The following is a 24,625-nucleotide window of genomic DNA, read 5'->3' as shown; positions in this document are numbered from 1 at the left end:
ATTTTAAATCAAATGCAAATTTAGAAGTACATTTTCTGACTGGAAAAAAAAAATGTAACTTGTACATTAAAGTGCACTGGGTTGATAGCAACAATTTCCAGTTGACAGTGCGTCTGGTAGTGAATGCCTCGTAGTAATACCTAATACCTGTTTACTTAATACAGCAATGCCCGTTTCTTATTGTCCTAACCCAGCGAAACCACATTCACACCACTAAACAATGCCCAACGCAAACCCTTCATTACCACCATTTATTCTGTCACTAGCGACGCTGTCTCCCTCTCACTTTGGTAGTTGCCCAAACTTGTTCAGTTGCTCGCAAAAGATCACGTGCGTTAGTGACAGCTTTTAGAATGATCCTATTGGTCAGATAGTTGTCGGTGAAGATCCTCCCGTAGGCCTGGTGGAGAAAAAAAAAAAAAAGAAGTCGTCAGCAACGGTCAGCTGTTAATGTTCCACAACAATAACAAAAGGATCAGTTTGAACCGAGAGAAAGTAAGGAAGGTTTTGTTCAAGCTACAGAGTCCAGGAACTGATTTTTCTTCTGAGAAGAAATCTTATTTTTGTTTTTCTACCTCAAAGTGCAAACTGTCCTTCAAGATTGTATCTACCTGTTTACAGAAAAGGACAGCAATTAAAAACAACTCTGCAGGTCAGTGTTCTTTGTGTCAGTCTGCAAGAAACACAAATGTATTAATTATATATATATATATATATATATATATATATATATATATATATATATATATATATATATATGACAGGTAGATAGAGAGATAGATCTCCGAAAAATGTAAATTGCTCATTTCAAGTTTCAGTCATCGAGATTAAATGATGTCTCGTGATTAGGGAAAGTGGATAAGTGGATGGACAATGTTTGCCTTCATTCATGTTGCATTGGACGTATTAAAACAACGTTTTTTTCGGTTAGTATTAATCATTTAAAAGAAAGATGATGTTATCGATGTACGAAAGGAGACATTGTTGTTGTAGATAGACGATATTCAAAAAGTTCAAGCGTTCCGCCAAGGGTGTTTTTTTTTTTCCTCGGGGGCCAGACAGCCCTCCTCTGGTAGGGAGCAGTACGCAATTTGCCTGCGCGAGACCGGGAGCTGTTTAGGTGTGATTAAATTTAACTCAAGCGGACTTTTGCAGCATTCCTGTTGTAGGTCTGGAGGGGATAGAAATAACATCGTACAGGCAAGCTGTCTCCCCAGATGGTTTATTTTTAATCCAGGGCAGGATAAGACATAAAACAGATGTATGCATTCCTGTAGAGTAGATTAATATTTCAAAGTAGACATATACGTTTTAATTAAAATAAAACATAGTTTGTCTGAAGTCTGGACATTATCATATTTAGTAGTTTTTCATAATATCAGAGGTTGTTGATACATTTCAAACGCTTTATTCATTTGGCAATTTAACAGGTTCGTAATTTGGCATAATTGGGTAATCGTCGCTTAATTTTGTATATGTTTTGTATATTAACTCTTTCTATTAATAGGTAGATTATTGTTTAGGAAGTATACATAGTATAATTATTATTAATTTAACAAGGTAGAAGAATTCAGTAATGTTGTAGACTTTTAGTCATGGTATATTGTGCAGTTAAACCAGCCTTCATAACTAAATTCACAGCTATTTAAAATAAGGTTTTTGACTTGAAACATCTAGTTAAACAGGGCTTCAAACCCCTTTTTAGTCAAGGTGATTGTGACATAATGCACACTGATATTTTATACATGGGAAAACTATTCCGATTCCATTATCCATGATTAGTATGCTTTGTGCTCCCTAAACAATATGTTAAACATTTTTAACCCCACATGTTTGAGGCAGTACATTAATATATATTTTTTAGATAGCTCATTGAAATGGCATGCTACCTAGTTTGCAGCTGTATTGACTGATGGATAGGTTGCAAGCATGTACTGTTTGTATTTGTATTCCTTTTATCAGCGTGAAAAGCTGCACAGATAACACAGACACTGTGTTGCATAGATTGTAAATAAGGTCACAGGCGGAAACAGGCACAGCTATAATCAAAGGAATACAGAACTCTGTCCCCTTTGCTCCAGAAAAGACACAGCTGTCTTTTCGCTCAGCTGTAAAGAAGAGGGAAATACCTTTTGGACAGCAGCCAATAATTAAAACAGGCAGAATCTCTGAAAAAGGTGTAGCACAGGATAATTAAAGAACTCAAACAAACAAAAACAATGAAAAGATCTAAACTGCTACTCCAGTCCGCTGTGAAGAGGCTGTTATTTAAGCTCATGAATGTGTGGGCAAAGTCGTGTCTTTTTGGGTTCTGTATTGTGGAGTGGGTAGTATCCCACCATCATAAAAGGCTAAAACAGCTCCTTAAATTGCAGGTGATACAGTATCACATGCATCTAAATCTTTTCAAGACTATTTACACTCCACCTACACTGTATGTGCATGTTTTAAGAAGATTACAGTGTTTGATGCATTGTTGCTTTTATCCTTTTCTTACAGGGCTTTGCACAAGTCATCTGAACTGTGAATAAACTTCAGCAAGCTTCCTTGAGATGAAATTGTACACCTATGCACTTTAATATCTTACCAGCTGTCTCTCTAAGTAGTTCCAGTAGCTGACTGAGTGATTCCAGTTTTACGCAGAAAAACAGTTTGTTATTGCCAAAGCTTTTGTTTATTAACAATGTTCCAGAGGTTTACCAGCACTATTTTTGGACATGTTGATGATGGAAATAAGTGTAAAACAGAGCCTGATTTTCATGAAAAGGAGGATGATGACGAATGGATTCTTGTTGATTACTTAGGTAAGAGATCAAGCAGCAGGGGTTATGTAGTGTATAATTTAATGCATTGTGTGTATAGTGTCTCTTGTAAGCGGAACAGTTCTGTCTGTTCAGACTGTCTTGAAATGACCATAGATAAAACATGCAATTGTGACAGTCCCTTATCATACAACCCTTATCAATGACTGGCTTTCAAATACAAATACTTACATTTTTATTCAGGTTACATTTTATGATAATTGTCAAAGTTTTAATTTTTATTGAGTTATGAACAAAAACAAGGTGATCCTCCATTGACATTTTAACCTTATCTCTGTCTCTGTGTATTGTGCATAAAGTTTGTTTGGGAAATACATCTTTTTCCTCTGGGATGATGTATTACACTTTTTTAGATCGACAAACTTTATTCACAGTATAGGAATCCCAAAATAATCTTTCGAAAGTGTAACCATGTTTTTCAAACCACAGGAAGGTTTTGAAGTCTGTGCAACTGCCTAATATCTATTATGGTTCAGGCCCAGAGCCCTCAAACTGTATTGGAATCTTTGATGCCTGCAGCTGTTATTCTCGTCCCAGAAATGTCTGGCCGGTAAATAAAAATAAATGGCTGGTGTTGTGTACAAAAAAAAAAAAGCCACAGACATCCTTGTTGCAGTTTTAACATTTAGTTACCGGTTAGCACTGCATGCTTAAAAAAAAAAGTAGAGGTACAAAATTAAGTGACATTGAATGGGTAAGTAATCTGTTATCAAAAACAGGTTTGTGTTTCAAAAGCTGAAATTGCTACACTGGGTTTTCCAGATCCTCACACTAGTGAAACAACTTTGTAGCAGCTTCTGCAGCCACTGGGTTTTGCAACCCACCTCAAAATGATGTTTGCTTTGTATTCATTATTGTTTTTGTCCCCCTCCTCCCTTCCCTCCCATTTCTATTTCTGTTTATTTTCCTGTATTCCATTTCATTCTGCTGTTGCTTTCTACCTCTGCACCACCTTCCCTACTTCCTTCCCAATGTTGTCCCCAATCCCTGCCTGCTCTTCAGTCGATGCTTGCATTAATACCTCTAGAGACGAAGTGGATGTCTATGAGAAGGATGCTTCTTCAATGGACTGCCCGACCCTTTTCTCCTCCTCCTCCTCCTCCTCCTCCTCTTCTTTTCTAGAGTTCACTGGTGACCCCAGTGACCCTGTCTTTCTCCAGCTCGACTGCTGTGCTTTGGAGGAGAGCTGGTTTATTACTCCCCCCCCCTGCTTCACTGCAGGTGGACACACCCCTGTCCAGGTAGAGTCCAGCCCCATGGAGAACCTCCTCATCGAGCACCCAAGCATGTCTGTGTATGCTGTAAACTTCCGCCACAGTGTGAAGGAGACCGCAAGGAGGTCAGGGTCCACAGATAAGTCAGTTCTTAGGTACAGTATCTTAATATTATTATGCTTTTCCTCATGGTTATACTACTCATTTCTCAGAAGTGCACCCTCATTATTTTACAATTTTACACAATTCACAAATTTTGAGAATACATAGTTAGACAGTAAACGGTACATGTGCTTTACTGTATAATGCTGAGCAGCAGTCTGGCCCTGGAGTGTAATATTTCAGTGGTTCACATTTGTGGCAGCTTTTATTTGTTTTTGTGACCAAAATGAGTAGGGTCACAGTTTGTGGTGTACTGTATTATGTTGTACAGTCATTTTAAATAAAATAAAGATGTTACATTCAAACTAGGTGCATTTATTTACCCTTTGCCTTAGTGTTATCTAAAAAATAAATAATTAATTGTGGGGGAAGGCTGTGGTATGTTCATATGTAAAGAGTTGCATATATTTTGTATAAGAATCTTTGGTTGTATGGAGACCTTTGTTAGTCCTTATGTCTTTACAATCAGTTTTAATTACATTATATATGTGTATCCAATCGTGGTGAAGCTTGGTGTCTAAACTTTAAATTTTATATTTAAATGTATTATTATGTCATAGCAGACGCCCTTATCCAGGGCAACTTACAATTTTACACGTTATCACAGTACAAAGTATCGCATTATAAAATATCACATTACAGAATACTATAATGCATATATGAAAGTACAATAAGATCAAATTCAAGTAAGAGCAAAATAAGGCATACAGTAACTTATACGTAAGAGCGAACTTGACTAAGTGCAGTTAAACCTTATAGTAACTATTTGCTTATATGAGTAAAGTCCAGTAAGAACACGTAGTAAGTGTGTAATAAATAAATGGATGAGAATGATTTCAAATGAGAGCAATTGCAGAAAACGTGAGTACAGATACCTATAAGAGTAAAATCAAATACAAGATATAGTATGGTATGGAGCACTTCAGTTGATTGATGTATAGCGTTGTAAATTAAAAATGCTCATCAAAATTGAATAAAGAGCATGTAGAAATTGACCATATGTATTTCTTAGTGTTGATTCTTAACTTGTCACTTGCAGATCTTCTTTTTTTCTGATATGGCTTATTGGTACACTTTGTATATGCAAACCTAAAATTTACATATGTAGATATGTAAAAATGTAAGTTTGAAATACTGAAGAACCAACAGACATACAGGAAGCACCCAGTTTCTGATTCTGACACTCCAGTAACTTTCTCTAAAGAATGTCTTTACATTTTCATAAGAGGTTTCTGGAGATACTTTGTGTTGGATAAGCAATTCTTTAGATAGAAGCCTGTACTATCTCCTCAGCGCATGTACTCTCATGGTTAATAGCTGTGTTCTAATAGCTGCTGTTAACTAGGTCTCTCATTTCAGGGTGGAAGCACAGTGTAAAAGGGGCCAACCTTTTAGCTGCTATGCAGCTGCGATGGCAGCACACACCAGTTTCCGTGAACAAACCAAGCACACACGGCTTGCTCAACGCACCAAGGAGAACATAGAAAGACTCCACTTGACCCGTAACGCCCTTCGTCGCCAAAATCTTGCCAAGGATTCTCGCCAAGCTAAACAACGTGGATTTTTGGTACACCAGCCCAGCCAGAGGCAGTTCAACTATTGATGGTGTACCATCTTTTTTGTCGTCAGCTCGTAGGTCACATTACTTAATCTGCCAATATAAAATGTTTAGCGTTTCACGCTATTTTTTAACACTTTTAAAATGCTGGGTTTAATATCAGAAACGCTTTTGTGACACCAATTTTGATGATTTGAAACACTGTAGATTTATATATATATATATATATATATATATATATATATATATATATATATATATATATATATATATATATGTGTGTGTGTGTATATATATATATATATATATATATATATATATATTATGTATGTATGTATATGTATATATATACACAGACACACACAGATACATACACACAGTGTACAAAACATTAGGAACACCTTCCTAATATTGAGTTGCAACCCCTGTTGTTCTCAGAACAGCCTCAATTCGTTGGGGCATGGACTCGACAAGGTGTTGAAAGCGTTTCACAGGGATGCTGGCCCATGTGAATCTCTACTTCTAATAGCTTGTTCCATCTCATCCCACAGATGCTCAATTGGATTGAGATCTGGTGACTGGGCAGGCCACTGCAGTAAGCTGAATTCACTGCAGTGTTCATGGAACCATTCCAGGACAATCCTAGCCTTGTGGCATGGGGCATTATCCTGCTGAAAAAATCCATCAGCAGATGGATACACTGCTGCCATGAAGGGATGCACCTGATTGGCAATGATGTTCAGATACCCTGTGGCACTCAAACGTTGTTCCACATTTATCAAGGGGCCCATTGTGTGCCATGAAAACACACCCCGCACCATCACACCACCACCACCAGCCTGCAATGTTGACACACGGCATGATGGATGCATGTACTCGTGGTTTTCTTCATACCCTAGTCCTCCCATCAGCGTGAAACAGCAGAAACCGGGATTCTTAAGACCAGGCAATGTTTTTACAATCCTCCAGTGTCCAGTCCAGTGTTTTCGTTCCTTAGCCCACTGCAACTGCAGTTTCTTGTGTTTTGTTAAAAGAAGTGGAACTCTGTTAGGTCTTCGGCTGCCATACCCCATTCGTGTCAAGGTACGACGAGTTGTGCATTCTTTTATGGGTCTTTCGGCACCAATGTTGTACTGGACTGTCAGTTGACTAACTGTAGCCCTTCTGTTGCTCTGCACAATTCGTGTCAGCCTTCTTAGGCCTCCACTGGCCTGCAGTTGGCTGGATGTCCTTTGGGTGATGGACCTTCCTTGATACACACGGGAAACTGTTGAGCGTGAAAAACCCAGCAGCATTGCAATTCTTGATACACTTAAACCGGCGTGCCTGGCACCTACTACCATACCCTGTTCAAAGGCATTTAAATCTTTGGTCTTGCCCATTTACCCTCTGAATGGCACACATACACAATCCATGTCTGAATTGTGTCAAGGCTTAAAAATCCTTCTTTAACCTGTCTCCCCTTCATCTACACTGGTTGAAGTGGATTTAACAGGTTACATCAATAAGGAATCATATCACCTGGATTCACCTCCTTAGTGTATTTCATGGAAAGAGCAGGTGTTCCTAATGTTTTGTACACTCAGTGTGTGTGTCTATATATATATATATATATATATGATATATATAGATATAATATATATATATAATATATATCTATATATATATTATATATATATATATATTATATAATATAATATTAAAAAATTTAAATGAAAAAGTTTACAAAAAAAAAATCTATCTATCAATATGAACTTGGTGTTTGTGTGATAAATATTAATGTTTGTATGTATGTATGGGGCACTCTTAACATGGTATGCATGACTGTGTAAAAATAGTGCCCAGAAAAGTGAAAACAAAAACAAGTGTTCCATTCTGTTTTTCATAATTACTTGTTTTTGGTTTAAGACAAAATTCTCAGGGTAAGAAAGTTTCTTCTGTACATCTTATGAATTACTTGACAGCAGTTCAGTGTGTAAGTAAACCATCCAAATTTCACATAAATGTTCTGGTATGAAATGTAGTTGTATTGTGTTTGACATATAACTTTAAAAGCATCTATCTTTATGTGTAAATGAAACAAAAATATGTGCATTGGCCCAAGGACTGAGGAACTACCGTGGATTTTTAAAAAAAAAACTTCTTTGAATCTGATGGGAGAACATTGTGGTGATGATTTTTTTTTTTTTTTTGTAATATAAATTGCACAGTTTTGAGACTGGTTTATTGTAAATACATAGAGAAGAAAAGGTACACATTAATTATGTTAACAAAAAGTACAATTATAAGTATCTAGGTTTCTATTTTCCAACTTTTTTTTTTTTTATTCTGTATGTGTTTTTAAATGTTTAAAACCAGGAAACCAATGGTTGAATAATACAGATCTGATTATTTAAACTGGTATCACAAAGTATTCAACTCCATTTTTAAGAATTTTAGTTTATTCAGACTACTCAGTCACTTGTGACTACATTGGAAGGATAGACGGAACATTGTGCCTATCCAAAAAAATAAATATTACTTGTAAACGTGTTAACCAATGGAGCCCTAATGAAACTGTAAATGTGTTATACTTCCGTAGCAATGCAAGTATTTCTGTGTTGGATTTAAATAAGTACATTTTGGTTTCAGGCAAACATGTTTTTAATTTGGTTAAGGGTACCAAATGCAATTGTTTCATACTTGCGAAACATGCTCTACACTATTTGTTAGTTTATTTTTATTTTGCATGGTTAATCTGTATTAAGCGCTAATCTGTTGTATTATGTATAATTTTAATGTGTGTGTGTATATATATATATATATATATATAATATAGGAGCAAGTTAGATTAGTTACTGATTTGTAGTATGTTCGCATATTCTGTTCACAGAAGTCGTGTTTTTATTTTCTCAGCTGTGGATCCTTAAAGCATTGTTCTAACTTAAGGTAAAAAGAGACAAGGGGAATGGAGGACCGCATTCACAACTGAACTGTTACTATGTGTTGCTTAAAGGAAATTTTGTTTAGTTGTTTCCTTTTTGTTATTCAGTAGGGATATTGCCTTTCATTCTGTCATGGACAACGTGCCTTTCAGGTTAACAGTTGTACAACAGTGCACCATAATGAAGAACTTGAACTGTCCAAAGGGACAACACAAATGAAAGCAACGTAATCAACTATGCACAAAAGGCAGCTTGTTCCTTGAGTCACTTTTTCTGTACAGCTTTTATATACAAAATGTAGCAGATCTTTTTTATTTTTATTATTATTACTATTGTTGAAGTGTGAAGATAATTGAACTGTTTGTAATGTGGCATTTCTAGCCAAGTAGTGGACTTTGCTTGATTTGACTGTTTACCGGAATAATACAGCACTTTGCCAAAAAGTGTAGGGTTGTTTAGCATTAACTGTTATTTATCTACTTGCTGATCTCTTACTTCTTTGTACAGTTAAATTGTGCCATTTGCACTACCTGAAACTTAAGAAACTTATGTAGAAAAGTGTTTTTATGAGCAGAAAATGTGTAAGCAAGAAAGAGATAATCTGTTTCAAAACTTTAATCCTCTTAATCATGGTTTGTGTAATTGTTATGTAAACATCCAATTGTCAGTAAATGTACCATTTATAAAAAATAATAAAACAAATACAAAGTTTGTCCTCTTCTTCCTGGTTTTCCCTGAATTTTACATTTTTAGTGCATATGTACTGATAAAACATGATTGTAGAGAAAAAGAAACCTGGAATTTCTATAGCTAATATGTCAGTCACACTCACTTTTGATCAAGCACGTCACAAAAAAACATAAATCATTAAATCTTATAATAGTGACCAGCACATTTTTATCATTAAAATAATAAATGTATAGAATTAAGTTAACTTCAAGGGGAAGGCTCTTGTAAATGGTATTTATCTTGCTTGAATGCTACTCCCAGGTTAACTACTGCATGCACTTTTTTCTGAATTGTGTAGCATAATGAGTTATTTCTCACTGCCATGAATAAGTCACTTGCTTCTCATTCCCAAAATGCAATGCCCTTTTGAGTTCTAAATTTGTGCATACAATCTGTATACAAAACCAGGACCAACTGCCTGCAAAAATCGAGAGAGGGGTATTAAGCTAGACAAAATGAGTCTGTTTGACCTGTCTTGCAGAGCTCCTGCAGTTGTGAGGTAAAAATAAAGGCTGCATTTTGTGAATATCAATCAGTCAATATTGAATATAGAGCCCTTTGCAACAAGTTGCCCCAGAGTGCTTCACATGGGCAAAACAGGAAAATATACATAGCAGTAAGCATTAGAAGCAGACCAATAAATTAGTAAATACAATAAAATACATAAGTACGACAAAATAATGAAAACAAAACATACAATAAAAAGGCAGTAGTAGTAATCGTGTAAATGATAGTTAGGGTTATAAATACATGTCCTCAGCCTAGTTTTAAAAGCTGTGATAGTTGGTGCCTCCCTTACAGAGACTGGCAATTTGTTCCATAACTTACCGGAGCTGAATGCTGTATCACCTATGCATTTTTTTTTAAATTTTGGAATGGTGAGATACCCAGCATCCTGAGATCGGAGCGGGCGATCTGGAACACATAGGACCAGTAAGTCATTCAGGTAAGATGGAGCTAACCCGTTATAGGTTAAAAGCAGGACTTTAAAATCAATCCTTTATCATATTGGGAGCCAGTGCAGGGATGCCAATATCGGCGTACTAAGGTAAAACATTCATGTTTTCTTTAGGATTCTGACAGCAGCATTTTGCACCTGCTGCAATCTGGACAAAACACAGTTTGGAATACCAGAAAATAGGGCATTCAAGTAGTCTATTCTAGAAATTACAAAGGCATGCATCAGTCTCTCAGCATCCTGTGCTAAGAGAAAGCATCTTAATTTAGCAATATTTCTTAGATGGAAGAAAGACACTTTAGTTATATTCCTAATGAGGGATTCAAATGAAAGATCGGGGTAAAAAATGACACAGAAATTTCTAATTTCTGTCTTTGACTCAATGGGGTAGTTGTCCACTGTACTGTATAGGGTTCACCATCTGATGTCACGGAAATAATTACTAACAATATCAACAGCATAATATTAAGAGGCTTGTTTCACAGGCCAAGATTAGAACTAATCTTGAATCTGAGGTAATTTTAGGTAGTCCAAGATTAGTGCCAGTTGGAATCTGTGAAACCAAACATGGATGTTGTACAGGCCATTTTTCATGACTAATGCCTGGGCTAACTTTGCTAAGGCTGATGAATGTTTTGCTATTAAAAGTAATGGGTAGGGGTGTATTATCCTGTTGAAATATAAGGTAACGGCCATCTAGCATACCTCAGGGTTGTTGGTGTGCATTCATGAACACGTAATCCCCAGATGCCTGTTACTTTACAGGGACATGAGGATCCCACACTGGTGGCATGGAGTGTCCTTCAGCTTGCATTGACAAACTGTAGTCTGTGACGAATATATCCGACAATATGCCTGCCTTACCTGGGGAATCTCTAACTGGCCTGTCTTGAACCTCTAGTGTAGTATTGTACCAAGAACAGTCAGCTTAATACAGACCAGTGAGCATCTTATGGCAGGGCACCATTTTGAACCTTCTCCATGAATATCTTCTGACTTTAATAATAATAACTTTATTTTTATATAGCACCTTTCATAATGGACCACCATCATGAAGTGCTTTACATTATATGCAGAGTCACTAACAATAGGACATTGATTTAACATCTCATCCACAGGATGGAGCACAAGTGACTTGCTCAGGGTCATACAATGAGTCAGTCAGTGGCAGAGGTGTGATTTGAACTGGTGACTTTCTGGTTGCAAGCCCTAGACTTTAACCACTGGACCATACTGCCTCCTTGAGGATATAGTGGAGACATATGTACACTACATAAGTCACAGTTGCATATTTCTCAAGAATCTTTAGCATGTAAGTTATTGAATGCGTCATATGAAGTTTGTATGTCAACGGTTTTGGATGCACTGTAAGTCGTGGTGATCTACTTTTTTACTTATGTCTGTAATTTCTTATGTGTGAGATGTTATACGGTAGGCATCTTTTTTCTTTTGTTTTGTTTCTATGGAAAAATGCAATTTGTTGGTGAATACCCACTCACCACAACCCAGCAACAAAAGCCTATCTTTGAGCATACTGACCCCACCTAGATCTCTCATATATGCAGCACAGACACAGTGTGAGTTTGAGTTGGGAATGCAATAGAATGATTTAGTGTAGCTTTTTAAAAATGTTTTTGTAATTAAAAACATTACCATGTCACTGATTAAAAAGTTAACATTAACATGTCATTATGCACACTACATCCCAGAACTCTTATTATGATTGATTCATTGTCTGTTTGTTTGTTTAATATCGTTTTCTCATTTTCTGTTACATTGCAAACATTTTCACACTGCCAGCGTCTCTTCAGTAGTCTCTTCAGAGTTTAAACAATTGGTGTAAAACTGAGCTGTTAAACCCCCTTTATATAAACCACTAAGGGCAATTTAAAATGCCCCAGTCTCATTTTAAGAAGAAAAAAAAGGAATTAAAAAATTACTAAAGCGCAAAGTCAACCTTTATATCACAGTATCTGGGTGAAAACAAAGTTGAAATCCTCAGCAATTTTAGAAACACTAAATACCTAAAATCATTGAACTGAACAGTCGCTGCTTCCTGCATCGCTTCACATTGGCCATGCAACTCGCTTCTCCCTCTCTGTTTACATTTTACAGCGCTCACGTTGTTCCTTCCAAATCGCCTTCTATTGGCTAATCCGCGCCTGTAACTCCTCCTATAGGAGGGCCAAAACAGTTCATACCAACACACCGAAAAGCTGTAATAAAATCAAAATTACCACACAGAGAAGTGTACGTTTTTAACAAAACAGTGTCGTGTGTATAGGATATTTTCAAACGGAAACATAATTAAGTAACCGGGAAATGGGAAAGGGGCGTTTTTTTAACATAAAAACAAAAACACCTCCTTTCCAAGGAGGAGCCAGCTTTAAATTAAATTATCACGTTTTAAATGCTTTTTTTTATTGTTAACACATTTGTGCATCGTGTTAACAGAAAATATAAAAAGCATGTTTACTATTTGCATTAATAAACTTTGAAAAGCAGTAAATATTTGGAGCAGTATCTATGGCACACATGCGCACTAGATGTATATCGGTGGGATATAAGGCTTGGCGCCGGCGCCAGCTGATGTACACTTACTATTCATCAGCCAGACTTCTGGTAAGTGGTGTAGTTGGTACCTCAGCAGCTATTATATTATGTACTGTACTTTTTACTATACAGTATTATTTTAAAGATTGTAACATGTAATTGCATTATTTGTTATGCAGGCAACTGCAACAGTTTAGAAGCAGCATTTTTTTTTTTTAAATACTAGTGCATTCCGGCAGGGGTTAATGTGTAGTGTATACACAATTTAATTAAAATACGTTTGATGTACATTTAAGTGTTGACTAGTATTGTTTCATTTGTTGTTGTTTTTTTTTTTTTTTTTTTTTTTTTTTTTTTAATAATGTTACGGACGCTGTACATTTCGTAAGACCATGTGTTGGGTTTGTTTTTTGTGTTTGGTGGGGAGGACATGGTTTCATCTAAACTGAAACTAAGAATTAGCTGAAACTAATGTACCGTAATATCAGTAAACATTTTTATTTAATAATTTTAAATAATAATTCATTTTCTTCTGTATATTATATATATATATATATATTTATTTTTTTATTTATTTTACTGTTGTACTTGCCTGGAGGGAAGGCTGGTACATACGTGACAAAAACGGAGGTCCAATCCGTTCCCTACCCGCTTAACAAATTGGCGCGGAGCCGGCTTTTATAAAATGTAAAAATATAATGGGTTTAAATAAAAATATCATTTAAAGTTATTTTGTTTTATGTACATTAGACTGTGGAAAATAAAATGCATTCGCTGTTATTGTACAGTATGCCCCAAAAGAGTCGCTTTACGAAAGTAACCAGGGTCCCTAGCGAGTCTACCCTTTTCTGCTCTGACTGCGTTTACCGCCGTGGCCTAAGTAATTAAAATTCATCACCACTTATATATTATTTTTCTTTTGTGTTATTAGAAGCTTACGTCTGTCAACTACGAGGATGTCAAGGCGCAGGTAAGTTCAGAATGAATAAACAGACATATTCTTTTTTATATAGTTACTTCTGCCACGAGCCACTATTATTTTTAAATACTGGTAAATTTAAATGTATATTTTAACGTTGCAGTGGCCGTTTACAAGCTAAAATTGAGAACACGTGCCCTCAGAAAGACCAAAATGCAAGAAAAAGAAAATCAGAGGTGAGTATACTAGACATTACGAAATGTATCGTCATAAAGCCATGATGTATGCGCTTTACTACAGACGCATTGTTTGACATTCCACAGGGATGCAGCAGAAGAATGCTGGAAACACGCGTCTCCAAAAAGCACAGCTATGAGATACAGGTAAGATAAAACCTTAAAAAAAAAAAAAAAAAAAAAAACATTTTAAGTTATAGCATAACAAATACAAGTAATATTGATTGTTGCTGATCTTTTTAAACATAATTGACCAACATGTGAACACATTAGTACTACATTCTAAATTCGAATTAAATCAACAGTAATACAAACAATAATATAGTGAAGACTGTAAATGCAATTTGTGGTTTGTACACGGGCTTGGATAGTGGATGTGAAGCAGTTGTCATCTTTGTATGTCACTGCGTAATTGTGTCAGTAGGTTACTCTTTTGCGCCTTGAAGCAGCTGCTGGTTCCTGCTGGAGTTTGGTCCCTCCCTCTCCTCCCCATCGTACCCGCCTAATCCTAATCAGATCAAGATTCTTTGTTTTATTTATTTATTTATTTCATAAATAATGGGAGGGAAACAAAACATTGACCAATAAACTTTTTAAAAGCGTTATTGGTTTTTACAGTTTAACTTAAATAAATGTTAACCAAAACCGTTTTAATGAACCAGCTTGTAGATACAAATCCTATACATAGTGGTTAAAATCACAAACAGTTGGTTTAAGGATGTCATGCATCGTACGAACTATGTAACAATTACAAACATAAATTGTTTGTTTTGAGTCTTGTATTGTTGTATCTCAGATGCTTGCGCGATTGAGTGTTATATTTAAGGTGACCTTCAAATTAGGGCTATACCGAAATGTATTCTGTGTATCCCGTTGTATTTTAGTTTAAAAAAAAAAAAAAAAAGTTTTGTAATACAACACAATTAATCGAAAATTAAATAAAGCGGTGTTTTCCGTCGCAAATGTTTAAACGTTTCATTGATTTGTTTACAATTGTACAACAATGTTAAAACGTTTGTCATCACTGTAGCATAAACTCATTTTACTTCATAAAATGAAATTAAATATATTGAATTACATATCGCTTAACGAAAAACTGACAAATTGAAAAATTAAAATGAAATACTGTACTACTGTACAGTTGGCTTCTGGTGCGATATTATTTTGTAGTATTATTTGATTGTTCATATCGGGTTTATTTGTAATTCATAAAATTATAGTTTATGCAAAACTTTTGGCCATAGCTGTAAATGAGCTTCTGTCTGGTGGTGAATTACCCAATTTGCCAAATAATGACTTTTAAATGCAGTAGTGAATTTTGGCAGGCATACCTTGCAGTCATAATGACAAGTGCACAAGGAATTGTATATGGTGTTTGAAGTGCTACGTTAATAACTATTGAATATTGACCATATGAGGCATGATGCATAACCAGACGAACATTTACTGTTTACAAACTACTTCTTGTGCAAATTTAATGATGTGCAATAACTATATTTAAAGCAAAAATTGCTGGAATGCATGGTTATAAAACATTTGGAAGGGTTGGGTGAGTGTTACAAGCTCTTTAAAATGTTATTGGTACATTAAGAAGAATGCAAGTAGTCTTATTGTTAAACTGCACTATGTAACATTTTAGATTGCATGTATAATAAGCTTTTTTTTTTTTTTTTTTAAACCTGCAGAGTCGCTGGGCACCTGGAGGAGGAGTCAGCCCCTGCATGCTCATTGAAACTCCCCATAAAGAAATGGAGGTCACAGACTTCTCCGGGTTCACAAAGTACAGATTCAAAAACCTTTTTATAAAGCCTTCCCCACTACCATGCCTTAGGTATGTTCATTAATATACTTTGAGACTTGAACAGTTTATTACATTCTGTATAGATTATTCACTGAGAAATACAAGTTGGTTCGTTTGTTGAGAGATTAAAAATGATAACTGTTTGAATATATAATATATATATATATATATATATATATATATATATATATATATATATATATATATATATATATATATATATATATATATATATATATATATATATATATATATATATATATATATATATATATATATATGTATGTACGAGTCAGGAAAATGATCAAAATACAAACTCAGTAAATTCAAATTCACAAGCTATTACAAAATCGTAATCAATCGTTAGCAATCTGTTTAATTTGATATATCCCTTAATTAGAATTCACGACACCTAAACTTAACACCCATTATATTTGTTATTCATTCTAGCACCAATTTCAATTAAGTAGATCGCTTGAATTATTTTCACTATGTGTGACTATGAAATTATTTAAATCTGCTTTTTACACTTGCCCCTGGTTTATACAGTACTGCAACTTCTGGCCCGCTCTGTTACATACCCACATATAGATTCTGTTAAACCTCTTTGTTGAACAGGGAATACTCAACGTTTGTCTCGCAGAGTCGATACAGGGTATGATTCAGTCTTCTGTGGTTCCACTTGCATCAGAGGCCAACTTGCACTAGAGTCTGTCTGTATTCCTAGTCAGACAAACCCAGTCTCACTCAATTTATAGGAAATCTTTCTCTAAATTTGACCGATGCCGGCAGGCCAAATCCTTTCGTTAGTTTATTGGTTCAATGTCTGTTGACCTTTCTTCTTTCTACAGTGGCGATCTAGTTGGTCAAGTTCTAGTCCTTTTTGTATTATTTAAGCTTCTCACAATTTTAACCAAATTCTGGGATTTTGCAGTTGAATATCCTTGGGAGCTCCCCGCTCTAATGACGCTGCTTGTTGACAGCATGCTCCCTTTTCTGACTTACTCGCAGTTTAAGATGTTACGCCTGCTCTTTCCTTTCTCTGACTTATTTTCTAGATGTTAGTAGCGTGCATCCTATTCTCTGACTGTATAATTCACTGGATCGAAGACTAACTTCTCTCTTAATTAGATTTATTCATTTTTACAACAACTGACCTTGAGAACCAGGTGTATCCATGCTTGCTATCTTACTGATTTAGAGGCCTATTCCAGGTTTCAGGAATTTGGGAGAGTCTTCCCCCAAAACTTATCAGATGTTACTGTGGTGACCAGGTGCCTATTTCTTTCCAAGCTACACTGTTACAAACTCCTCAACTTTATTTCTCGTGCCAGATTATTACAGCAAAGTTTAACCCTTTTAAATACTCCTATGGTCGTACAATTGCATGACATGTATTTTTTTTGTATTGACAGCTGGGGGAATTCTGACGATGTGTGGTTAAAAATGCTCAACAAGGAATCAAAGTATGTCCATGATAAAAGCTTCTTGTGCCAGCACTCAAAGCTGCAGCCAAAAATGAGGGCAATTCTTCTCGACTGGCTCCTAGAGGTGCGTTAAACATGACGTGTCACAAATGAGTAATGTTTTGAACAATATGAGTCAGTTTCAGGTGATTAGGAAACTAAAAGGTTAAGCTTTTAACTAAATGCTTTCCAATACAAAACCCTAACCTTAATCAGTATTTGATTAAAAGCTTCTGTGCATTAGGGATGGTGTTCTAATGGAGTTATTGCCTTCTTTTTATGAACTGTTTTTTTCTTTTTTTCAGGTGTGTGAGGTGTACACACTTCATCGGGAAACCTTCTACCTGGCTCAGGACTTCTTTGACAGATTTATGCTGACTCAAGAGAATATCAACAAGAACAGGCTGCAACTCATAGGAATTACCTCACTCTTCATTGCTTGCAAAATAGAGGTAAATATAAAGTTAACTGGTGTTGCTCTGAGATATTTATACAAGTTTATCCTTCCCTTTACCCTAAAATACTTTTCATTCACAATATTGCACTGTGATCTCTTCAAAACCACTGTAATGCACTGGGCACATTTGTAAAATCTATTTCCTTAGGTCAGTGGTTTTCAAACGTTTTAGGCCCCGTACCCCTTTCCAAAAAATCTAGTCTACCGCGTACCCCCATCTGAGATAGGGCCATAATATACCTATGAAAACAGAAAAAAGTGTATTTTCTAATTACTAGGCTTAAGTACTTACTGATGTTAACTGAAAAATAAATATATCATTTTTTTTTTTTTTTTTTTTTTAAATGCTTACCTACCAATCTGATGGATGTGCCTGCTTTTTATCACAGATTTCAGTAAAACTACACCCAGATTAGTAAACAATGCTTAGGTCAAACACAGAATAAGCAACTACCCGTTTTAAAACATGTGCATTTTGAACGCAGTTGGTTGGCAGGTTTTTCTATTGATTGATACATATTTAATTGCAGTTCTAGTTCTGTGAGCCCCAGATGAGTCAACTTCCTGGTGAACAAATTGCTAATACTTTCAGTTCCTTGTGGCTTAAACTACAGCTGATGGCAAAGGCATGTGTATTCTTTAGGACAGTGAAAATATTAACAACTGTGGGTGATATGTTATGAATCCATTAATTAAAAAAAAAAATACAGGATGCTGTAGGATTTCTCACTCTAAATCTCTATCTGTAGGAAATCTACCCTCCAAAACTGCATGAGTTAGCCTATATCACAGATGGTGCCTGTGCAGCGGAAGAAATCCTAGACATGGAGTTAATGTATTAAAGGTATGATATATATATATATATATATATATATATATATATATATATATATATATATATATATATATATATATATATATATATATATATATATATATATATATATATATATATATAAATATAATTATTATTATTTTTTTTTTTACATCATATTTTATAAGAAAGGAAACACAATTAATTTCCTTTGCTCCAATATAAAGTTTGCAGCACTTCTATCTGAAAGGATATCATGTTGGAGACAGCTTTCACGACAGCGGCTGACTTTTTTGTTTCTTCCAATCAGGCATTAAACTGGGACCTCTGTCCGGAGACTGTCATCTCTTGGTTGAAATTCTACATTCAAATGGCCTCTTTAAAAGAAGACCCAAATATTTTACTACCTCAGTTTTCTCAGGACACTTTTATACAGGTAGCACAGGTAAATATCCAAATAGGATTATTTGGTTATACTGTCCCCCCTGGTTTTTGTTCTAACTGTACACTAAATTGATTAATTGGACCAATTAAGCTTTTAATCACTTAACTGGTCCAATTAAGTAATTTAGGGTACAGTTGGAACAAAAACCAGGAGGTTTGGCCCTCCAGGACCAGGGTTGAGTAGCCCTGCAGTACACGCTTGCTTTAGTGCCCTTTATAATAACAAACCTTCGGCTATAACGAACCTGGCCTCTGGACCCCAAATTTAAAAAAAAAATAAAATAAAACATTTCTAAACACACACTGTCAATATCCCAGTCTGTACGCACTGGATGCCACCTCCACGGTGAAGTCAACTCTTTTGTCTTAATAAAAAGCGTGCGCTGTGTAACTGCCTTCCGAACAAACAATTTTATGCTGCAACAAAGCTGGAAACTATATTGATCATTTGAAAAAAGGAGTAACGCAGTCATATTTCTGCCATGAATATAAGTTGTCAAAAAACACTTTCTGGGCTTGTTCAGCAACCATGCGGCAAAGCAGAATTGAATTGTCAGATTGATTTTTGAATAAACGTTCAGCTTCAATTCGGGATTTTTGCTTTTTCTACTGTGCTTTAATTCTTTAACGAATAAGATAAAGCAAAGGCAGAATACTGCATACATGAAACAAACGGGTACATGTAATTCTGCTTTTATTCACAATCTCATCTCATTAACTTACTGCAGCAGGTTGTCATTAATTTTGATTGTCCTTTTGCTATAACTAACAAACAAAAGGCTTGGACCCCAACAGGTTCATTACAGCGAGGGTGTACTGTAATTAAAACTTGTATTTCTTTGTGTATATAAATACCACAAATCACACATCTTGTATTTGTTTTAAGTTGCTTTGGGTTGAATCCAGTTACGTTCTGGAGGTTTTGCCACTTACTGTGATAGTTTTTAACACAGTAAACTACCTGACAGTGGGCAGAGATGAACAGTGCTAAGTGCACAGAAGTCAGAAATCAGTCATTTTATTACTTGCCTTATTGGCACAGCTCTTTATAAGGGACTAGAAGTAGGGAATCCAATCCTGGAATCCCGAGATCCTGGACAATTTTCTAGTCCTGAAATTTTGAAAACATGAAATTTCGGGATTGCGGTTAATGCAAAAACAATTGACTGCAGCAGTGATTCTGTGACTCCATGCTGACTTGCTGAGCAGAGCAGGCTGACTGCTGTCTGTCTGCAGTGAGTTCAGTTGACCACCAGCAGCAGGCAGCCACTGCTGAGTGAGAATCTGTCTCTAACCATGAAGGAGCAGCCAAACTTGGCAGTGCAGGAAGGCATGAGCGGTGCAGCTGCAAGTACAACAACAGTACCAGCAGAGTCCAATTTGATGAACTGCATCAAAACAGAAATGCCCCTCTTTTGAAGGCAGTGGGAGACATGGGGTGTACTTGGCAGTTGGCATATGACTTTCTGATGCATTGAGCTTTCTTTGTTTTTTTTACTGTTTAATTGTTACACTGAGTTTAAATGTTCAGTGTAATATACTTAAATAAACACGGTTACAGAATTAAGAAAACAGTATTATTGTTTTCATTTTTCTTCTTTTATTGCATTAAAAACCAGGTTCCCTTAATCCCGGGATTAAAAAATTAATCCCGAAATCCTGGGATTAAAGTGTCAGGGATTGGATTCCCTAACTACTTGCAGGACCATATCACTACAGGCGTTTCTAATTCACTATAAGCAAATTGGACATGGAACTCCTGTATTTAAGTCCTTATATGGAACACCTGTTATTCAATTCCTTATAGGAGAATTGTCCCGATAAGGTAGGCCGTCACATTGACATTAAACTTGCAGGCATGGTTTACCTCTGCCCATTCTCGTCTTAGTGTAGCCGCTATGAAACGAACAAGTTTTCACATTAATTGGCAAAGTATCTGAAGTAATTAACAGTACTGCGGTATCCCATTGTGTCTATATTATTTATAACATTGTTGGCATATGTAAATGCTAAGTATTAATTTCTAATTTTCTTTAGCTTTTAGATGTATGCATCCTTGATATCAACTCATTAGATTACCGGTATGCAGTATTGGCAGCTGCTGCATTTTTTCATTATACCTCATTAGAAGTGGTTCAGAAAGTATCAGGTAAGAAATTACTAAATAGTGTTTAAGAATGTCACAGTGTTCGCAAACAAACATTGAGAGATATTTACAAATTTCAGATTCAAATCACTTATTCTGTTTTGTACAAAAACTTTTTTTTAAATTATTCCAGAACAGCATAGCTGTTTCCTTGTGTCGCCATAAAGGACAGAAGGTCTAACACGCAAACTTTATTTATTTATTTATTCCAAAGGGTTAAATTGGGATTCCATTTCAAACTGTGTGAACTGGATGTCTGCTTTTGCTAAGACTGTAAGAGAAACCTCTCCTGCTAAGTTGAAAGACTTCCAAAAAATCTCTACAGAGGACAGACACAATATCCAAACCCACACCAATTACCTGGAAATACTGGTAAGAACTTTTGAAACAAACTCCTATTTCTATCCCCTTGCAAATATAATATACCTGTGATTACACAGAAGGGTCAAACAGAACTACCACACATTTGAGTCAATTTTATTACTCTTAGTTGTCTATTTTTTGCATTGTAGTTTCTAAAGGTTACAGTCCTTTGAAAAAATAATATACAGAATGACTGCACCCCTGCAATTTAGCCCGCCATCTCAGTAAGCCCAGCCCTTGTTCTGTGGACAGGACTTGCTTGAACAGTTAAACTCGGCTGCTTACTTGTAAATGCCTGCATCTTAATTATCGGTATGTTCTTTTAGAATGAAGCTCACCAGAAGCAGGCAGAAATTCCTACTGTGGGACGGTTATCACCAGTATCAATGGGAGGAATCTTGACACCACCAAAAAGCACAGAAAAGGCGCTTTGAATCTTCTATACTAACCATCCAGGACCAAAACAAATAATAGTTTCAGAAGAAATCTGTGTGTTGTGAGTGTATATATCTAATATATATTATTATATATATATATATATATATATATATATATATATATATATATATATATATAGCTATTTAATAAATTTTTAAAAATTCTGCCAGTTGTACAAAATTTTCCTTAACACGTAATCTGTTTATTTATTCTTAGTTAAAGCATGCCAATCAGATGGTCCATAAAGTACAGTAGGAGTTAGTTTATGTACCAAAAAAAGCTTAGAGGTATATATTATCCCTTACCCCAATATTTCAGCAGGTTTGTGGCCAGTAACAATGTATTATACCTTGAACAGTGTGTTGCGCTGTACATCCTTGAATAAGGTGCAGCACACATACACAACATTCAACAGGTTGCACAATGCTTTGAAAGCTACAGACTTTTTAGTTTGTCTAAAAAAAATTAATTTTACATGAGCCAGATCTAGGGTATGTTTTACCTAATATTCTTGTGAATTAATGTAACTCCTGGGAAACTTGATAAGATATTTTATTTTTGTAATTGTGGGAAGTATTTTTGAGCTTAAAGACAACATCCTATATTTATACAACTTGTAGATGCTGTGGTACAATTTCAATCCAGGTTATTATGTTTTTTTTTAGTAAGTGTGTTGGGCTCTTTTATATACAAATGTTTATTTTTAAAAAAAGTATTAGTAACTATAAATTTACCCCTCTCCTCTACCCTTAACCTCATTGCCAAAGGCAAGTATTTAATAATTTAAAAGTTTATCAATAGTTCTTTATATTTCAGGCTTCTAAGATATCCTGCAGCCACCCCCTAGAAAAGTCCAGTTGGAGGAATTTTTAAATGTTAGCTTTCCTTCTCAAAAGTTACATTATTTAATAAATGGTCTTCTGTCCCATCTGGTCCAGTAGTTCCTCACAATTCAAGGCTGAATTTGGATATCAGCTGTAGTTGGAATCCAAGCCTCAAGACTTAATGATGCAGAGCTTCAGTAACTAGCACGCTGTTACTTTCTTAGCTTTGTCAGGCTGGGATATTACATGGTTATACACTAGGACATGTTTCAGATTTTGTGAGAAAATGTGTAAATATGTACTTTGTAAAAATGTAAATTAACAATAACTGTGTGTTTTGTTTTAATGTTTATTTAGCATAACAAATTAAAAAAAAAAAAAATGCTGGGATTTTTTTTTTAGCTACAAATGTTTCTTTATTTCACATTTAAGTAGCCAAATCAGTAGTTTTAGAAGTACAACTTTGCCACTGCGTGGAGAAATTTCTTCCTTTTCTTATCCTCTCTGTTACTGGCATTTAGTTCTGTTTGCTCAATAGCTGTGATCTAAAAAGATAAGCAAGTAAATCAGCAGCAATATATGTGAAGATTCAGTGGAAACGTTTAAAACGCATAACCAGGAACAGGTAATATTTTCAGATTTCACAGGATTACTTTTAGATAGATGAAATGGTAGCCATATGAGTCCAGGGATGATAGACAAAGAGAAGCAGTGATACCTTTTATTGGACTAACTAAATAATAATTATTCACAAGCTTTCAAAACCTCAAAGGTCTCTTCTTCAGGTGAATGTAGGAAAGAGAGATTGACATCAACATTAATCTCTCTTTCCTGCCTTCACCGGTAGAGACTTTTGAGGTCTTGAAAGCTTGTGAATAATTATTATTTAGTTAGTCCAATAAAAGGTATCACTTCTTCTCTTTGTCCTCCAGGATTACTTTGAAATTATTTTGCTTTTTAAAATATCTATTATTTATTTTTTCAAACCCTTATTTCTGTATTCACTTATTTGTACAGCCCACAGTATACTTTTGTCTATAAATTACAATATTAATTTGTTTTACTCTTACATTGAAATTGAATGGAGGCCACATTATTTACCAAACATATCAGCACATAGGCGACAAACTATCCCACATATGGCCTTCATCATAGTCAGACACTCAATAATCTACCCTGGATACCTAATACTGTATTTTAGGGTCTCCTGCACATTTATTTACATCACAGCTGTATTTTTTTTTTTTTTTTTTTTTTTTTTTTTAAATAAATGAGATAGCAACAAAATAGACAAAATCAATGGGTCCTATGAGCATGGCTTTAACTTGTGTGTTGTAAACAAATACAGTTTGATGTTCAGAAACCATTTCTCTTGGTGTCAGTATTTGACAGTTTCATAAATATCAATTGTATTCATTAAAATAGGCTGACTTATTTAAATAAGTTCCACCTTTGGGAATAGGTCCATGTATGTTGAATAACTGCTTCAATGAAAAATGTAAAAATAATTCGGCGATCCTACTGGAACTATTTTTTGCAGTTTAAAAAACATCATAAAATCGTACTTTTTTTCTTTTTTTCAGCCTCCTTTTATGGTGGATATCATTGTTTTCGTCAAGGAAATATTTCCTAAAGCACTTCTTTCTGAAAATTATAAGCAAGCAAGGGCTGACTAATTGTATTTTCATTTCTTGGCCAGACAATTTTTAGTAGTGGAAAATAACAAATATAATAAGCTGCATCTACCAGGCACAGCTAAATGTTTAGTCCAATTAACTTTATTTTATTAGCACACAT

General features: G+C 35.2%; 2 protein-coding genes across 3 annotated transcripts; both read left to right on the top strand.

Annotated features, from left to right (window-relative positions):
- The first annotated feature begins 417 nt into the window (after positions 1-417).
- Positions 418-5,926, top strand: LOC121313218 (tumor protein p53-inducible nuclear protein 1-like). Of its 2 annotated transcripts, XM_041245545.1 has the most exons (4): positions 418-652; positions 2,500-2,804; positions 3,825-4,191; positions 5,558-5,926. In XM_041245545.1, exons 2-4 carry the CDS (start codon positions 2,684-2,686, stop codon positions 5,799-5,801), a joined length of 732 nt encoding a protein of 243 aa, XP_041101479.1. In that variant the 5' UTR covers positions 418-652; positions 2,500-2,683; the 3' UTR covers positions 5,802-5,926. The 2 variants fall into 2 exon arrangements, with proteins under 2 accessions (XP_041101479.1, XP_041101478.1); XM_041245544.1 differs by lacking the exons at positions 418-652; positions 2,500-2,804 and having other exon boundaries at positions 2,811-4,191.
- A 7,016-nt stretch (positions 5,927-12,942) lies between these two features.
- On the top strand, positions 12,943-22,059 carry LOC121313217 (G1/S-specific cyclin-E2-like). The gene is given in 13 exon segments (XM_041245543.1): positions 12,943-12,989; positions 13,852-13,890; positions 14,003-14,075; positions 14,163-14,222; positions 15,761-15,906; positions 17,292-17,427; positions 17,648-17,794; positions 18,549-18,627; positions 18,630-18,643; positions 18,924-19,058; positions 21,095-21,206; positions 21,418-21,575; positions 21,893-22,059. Coding segments are annotated over 12 exon segments (1,182 nt in total). The 5' UTR covers positions 12,943-12,989; positions 13,852-13,876; the 3' UTR covers positions 22,001-22,059.
- Positions 22,060-24,625: the final 2,566 nt, after the last annotated feature.

The sequence above is a fragment of the Polyodon spathula genome, chromosome 3 (genome assembly GCF_017654505.1).
Source record: "Polyodon spathula isolate WHYD16114869_AA chromosome 3, ASM1765450v1, whole genome shotgun sequence".
NCBI lineage: Eukaryota > Metazoa > Chordata > Actinopteri > Acipenseriformes > Polyodontidae > Polyodon > Polyodon spathula.
Note: the sequence above shows the minus strand (reverse complement) of the source record. Positions and strands in the feature narration are given on the sequence as shown.

Excerpts from the sequence above, each read along its gene's own strand:
- LOC121313218 (XM_041245544.1), top strand. The coding sequence starts at position 3,653 with ATGATGTTTGCTTTGTATTCATTATTGTTTTTGTCCCCCTCCTCCCTT. Across the intron at positions 4,192-5,557 it reads ACAGATAAGTCAGTTCTTAG|GGTGGAAGCACAGTGTAAAA; the intron begins GTACAGTATCTT and ends CTCTCATTTCAG.